Here is a 5,120-nt window from a genome sequence, read left to right on the forward strand (position 1 = left end):
TCTCTGTACACAGAGAGCTGTTACCCTTCCCTTCATAGTTATGACACATCTCAAAGAAGTCTGAATATTTGCTGAAAAGTTTGTTCATTGCCCACTGGCAGGCTGACATTTTCTCTGAAATAGTCATATTGGCTCTGAAACTTCCAAGATTTGTATAGTTTGGAAGGCAGAGTGAAACTTTTTACTAGAATGAGCTAATGCTTGCCTCTATTTTCCAAAAACAGTGCTTTTGCTATTTGTCTTTTCACCTCTCCCATCTGTTTGAAAGCTTGTACAATACTAAAACTAGTATGATTAATAAAGCCAATTGATATACAAGTGCATACTAGCAAGAGTAATTTAGGCAAATTAGCCTACTTTACCAAGGGTGAGCAATTCATTAACTAAAAAGGTAATCTTCTTAAATGCAAGATACCCTAATTTGGGAGAGATCCATCTCAGTTGAAACAAACTTGAAATGTTTGGATTTTAGAGTGGTAGCTCTACCTAGTGAACTAAATGAGACATGCCCACTTACTGAGAGTATAGTCTTAAACCACCCGTCAGTCTCTCTGAAGCTTTCAGTTACTTACTATGAGAGTATTACTCTCCATGAAATGATCTGTAGTAGCTTGTTTGAACAAGACAGAACACACTCCAGCATCTACAGAAGAGGAAGAACTGCCTGAAGTTGAATCCTAGGAAGACAGATTATGTTTGTGGGCAGAGGGAAACACTTTGAAGAACTATCTGCCTGGCCCACTTTGACTAAAGTCAGATGGCCCCACAGATCCAGACAGTTTGCAGTTTGAAAGTTCTTCTGGATTTCCTACCAATGCTGGCCCTGGATAGCAGCATCTGTGAAAAACTCCACCTACTAGATCTGACTGGTTAGGAGAACATGTTCCATCCTTGCTGATGACTTGGCAACTACCCTTTGCACAGAACACAAAACGTTATCCATGACCGCTGATTCAGATTTGCCTGTTCTGAAACTTTTTTTGTATTCCACATAAAGATATATTTATTAGCTTTTTACACATACTGTAGCTGTTTTACTTAGAAACCAACTCACCAGTCTCACCATGGATACCTGGATCTTAGATCAATAACAGTGGAAAAATTTAGTTCCTGCTGCCGTCAAATATTTATTGGTGTGCGTGTCAGTGTGTGTCTCTAATACAATCATAGGACTGGAAGGGACCTTGAGAAGTCATCTAGTTCAGTCGCCTGTACTCATGGCAGGGCTGAGTATTGTCTAGACCAGGGGTAGGCAACCTATGGCACGCGTGCCGAAGGCGGCACGCAAGCTGATTTTCAGTGGTACTCACACTGCCCGGGTCCTGGGCACTGGACCGGGGGGCTCTACATTTTAAATTTAATTTTAAATGAAACTTCTTAAATATTTTAAAAACCTTATTTATTTTACATACAACAATAGTTTAGTTATATATTATACACTTATAGAAAGAGACCTTCTAAAAACATTAAAATGTATCACTGGCACGGGAAACCTTAAATTAGAGTGATTAAATGAAGACTCGGCACAGCACTTCTGAAAGGTTGCCGACCCCTGGTCTAGACCATCCCTGACAGGTGTTTGTCTAACCTGGTCTTAAAGATCTCCAATGACGGAGATTCCACAATCTCCCCAGGCAATTTATTCCAGTGCCTAACTACCCTAAAAGTTAGGAAATTTTTCCTAATGTCCAACGTAAATCACGCTTGCTGCAATTTAAGCCCACTGCTTCTTGTCCTATCTTCAGAGATTAGAACAATTTTTTCCCTTCCTCCTTATAACATTTTATGTACTTGAAAACTGTTATGTTCCTTCCCCCTCCATCTTCTTTCCTCCAGACTAAACAAACCTATTTTTTCAATCTTCCCTCATAGGTCATGTTTTCTAGACCTTTAATCATTTTTGTTGCTTTTCTGTAGACTCTCTCTAATTTGTCCACATCTTTCTTGAAATGTGGTGTTCAGAACTGGAAATGATACTCCAGCTGAGGCTAATCAGCATGGAGTAGAGTGGAAGAATTACTTCTTGTGTCTTGCTTAAAACACTCCTGCTAATACATCCCAGAATGATGTTTGCTTTTTTTGCAACAATGTTACTCTGTTGACACATATTTATCTTGTGATCCACTATGACCTCTAGATCCCTTTTCATTATCTCTGCATGTATAACTACAATTGCATGAATTAGTAAACAAAAAGTTCCCCAGACCACTCACTCATGTGGCATTAGCTGAGTGGCAGAAGTAGTTTAATCTGTACCCCGGCAGTTGAAAGGACAGATGTGCTCCTGCAGCAGAAGTAATCATCAATATTTCCCAGCATCCATCAAACAAATAAGTTACACTACTTCCAATCCATCCATTTGGGTTTTAATTCTGGTACACACACACACACACACACACACACACACACACACTATCTATATCTATGGTCTGGGGAACTTTTTGTTTACTAATTCATGCAAATCAATCTACAGATCCATCTATCTTTTTATAATCTTTGCGGACTTGTTAAACTTGAGAATAGCTGCACATCCTTGTTTCAAAATTGCTAAGGATTTTTACTTTGAGGATGGAAAGTAGTAACAGTCTTTGAGTGAGCAAATATTGAGCTAATTGCAATTATCACCCAACTTTAGCACCAACAACAATTGTAGTTCTACATGCAGAGATAATGAAAGTATTGGGTAGTAACAACTGCTCAAGTCAGGATATTGTACTTGATTACTTGATAGACGAGTAGTCTGTTCCTATATGTCACATCCTGATTGAGTACCGTACACATGACCATTTCAATTCTTGCATCAGACAAGTATACAATCTACTGTGTATAAATCACACTAGCAAGAAATTTTCCTTTTGATACACCTCTTTAATCTTTTTTCCCTCCACTGAGTTCTCTTTACTCAAAGTTCCATTCCTTCAGTTTTCTGCCACTACACATGCAGTCCTGTGTCACAGCCATCATACTTTGGAGCTTGTCAGCACTATCACTCAACTGTCTGGGTAGGTGAGAGACATAAAAAACCTCTATTGCTGAGCATAGTGCTTTCACAACAATGCCAGTCTGGAGATCACAATACCAGCTGTCAAACTTGGATCTCACACCTGATCACACAAATATTACTACAGTTGCTACGATACGTGTGTGTGTGTGTGTGTGTGTGTGTGTGTGTGTGTAAAAGATATTCTTTAAATTCTGTTTTAATATCCATGATAAAGGGAATATTTTAGATAGCCATCTTCTAACTTAGTGATTCATGCACAATGGTCTATTACTTTAAAAAATTTTTCACAAAATTAAAAATTGAACTGGACTCTTGTTAATTGCTTGTTTTCTGAAATAGAAGACTGAAGTTGAAAACCTTACTGAGCAATTTTTTAAGATTGAAAACTGAAACAAGCCTCTAAAACTAAAGCTTAGATAACATTGGAATTCATCATCTTGCACATATGGCATACTACATTCATACACATTTAGCCTTGGTCATTTGAGATTATTAAGTCATATTTTTTAGATGGGCAAATAGCAGCTTTAAATATTCACCACTTGCTTTACTAGCAGAAAATGTATAGCAATTATTGAAAAGTTGATTTTTTGTGTTTAAACACCAAGCAAGCATGGACATATGAATATTCCTAACCTGTAAAATGATTCCTCCACATTATATCTGCGAAACTCATTGGTGGGCCACTGGGAGGGTAGTGTTTACCTTTCAGAGGCTCATGATCAGTCCTTATCATATCCATTAAGGAATTTTCCAAAGAGTGCAAGTTAAAAGTGTCATAGGGCCTATTCCGGTCCTAAAAGAAAAAGAGACAGAAAGAAAAACACTGTTACAATGTAATCATTTCATAACACAAGCACACTTCATACACTGTATTACTTCAGCATTACCAGTTATACGGTTTTCCTCCATGATACTTTTTAACATTTATAATAAAACAAGATAAATTATAATTGTGATATTTGTAAATATACTGTTAAAAGGGATAATACATGTGACTGTTGAAAATAGTATATGGTAAGAGTTTTAACATCTACTTCTCTCTAAACAGGTGTGTACAACTCTTACCCCAATAACATTCTCTACATTTAATTAGGGTTTGGAAATAACCCCTCCTCCCACACACATTTGGGGGGGGGGGGGGAAGGGGGGGAGAAAGTATGACATGCAGAGTTTTAAAATTGTATTTCTTTGTTTCCAGCTTCTGCCTTCATTTTCTGACATAGTGCTGCTCTGAGCATATATAGTGCAGAAGCAATCAGTGCTCAGGCAACCAGATCTTCCCAGCAGAACATTGTTGCTTTCCTCTATGGAAGTTTAACAGTGCAGAGGCAAACTCTCAGATTATAAAGGTACACAACAGGGTGCAAGGCAAATCAAGAGAGCTAAGAGGGGCAGAATTGCCAGCCTCAAGTGTTCAAAAATATGGAGTCAGGCACCAAAAAACCTGAAGAGATTTCTTTTAAATACCATGATTAAGCCTTATTAATTTGAGATTCTTTTTTATTTACCTTCTGCTTTTTGAATCTTTAAGGATTAATTTGACCTCAAATTAAAATGACAAATTTCATATTTGGAGAAGAAACGCTGGTTCTAGTTTTACTCACAAAGCGCTAGCTACAGTTCAAGGATTTGTTGAGGGCTGAAATGGGTATAACCAGAGAGACAAGGTGGGGGAAGTAATATCTTTTATTGCACCAACTTCTGTTGGTGAGAAAGACAAGCTTTTGAGCCACACAGACCTCTTCTTCAGGTCTGGGAAAGGTATTCCGAGCATCACAGCTAAAAGATATTACCTCACCCACCTTATCTGTCTAATATCCTGGGACTGACATGGCTACAACTACATTTCATACAATAATGGGTGTAACCACACATTTTAAATTGAGAACTTAACATGAGGCAACGGACATTTGTTTTAACTTCACCAGAAGGACATCAAATTATATGCTTAGAGATGATGCTACTGCATCAACTACCTAATCCACTATCCTGCCACTACAATATAGTATTTGTAAGGAGTGGCTACTCAATGTGGGCAAGTTGGTGGAAAAGGTTAGATAGAAATTAGGTGGAATTTCACACACACACACACACACACACACACACACACACA

The 5,120-nt window shown here is 38.0% G+C and overlaps 1 protein-coding gene across 1 annotated transcript in view; it reads right to left on the minus strand.

The window, feature by feature from the left end:
* Nucleotides 1-5,120, minus strand: part of CPEB3 (cytoplasmic polyadenylation element binding protein 3) — a 154,069-nt gene that overhangs the window by 102,338 nt on the left and 46,611 nt on the right. The window contains exon 3 of the mRNA XM_024199007.1: nt 3,641-3,800. Within this exon, the coding sequence (XP_024054775.1) occupies nt 3,641-3,800 (160 nt within the window). The remainder of the gene's footprint in view (nt 1-3,640; nt 3,801-5,120) is intronic.

The sequence above is a fragment of the Terrapene carolina genome, unplaced genomic scaffold, assembly GCF_002925995.2.
Source record: "Terrapene carolina triunguis isolate 2854851 unplaced genomic scaffold, T_m_triunguis-2.0 Scaffold95, whole genome shotgun sequence".
Classification (NCBI taxonomy): domain Eukaryota; kingdom Metazoa; phylum Chordata; order Testudines; family Emydidae; genus Terrapene; species Terrapene triunguis.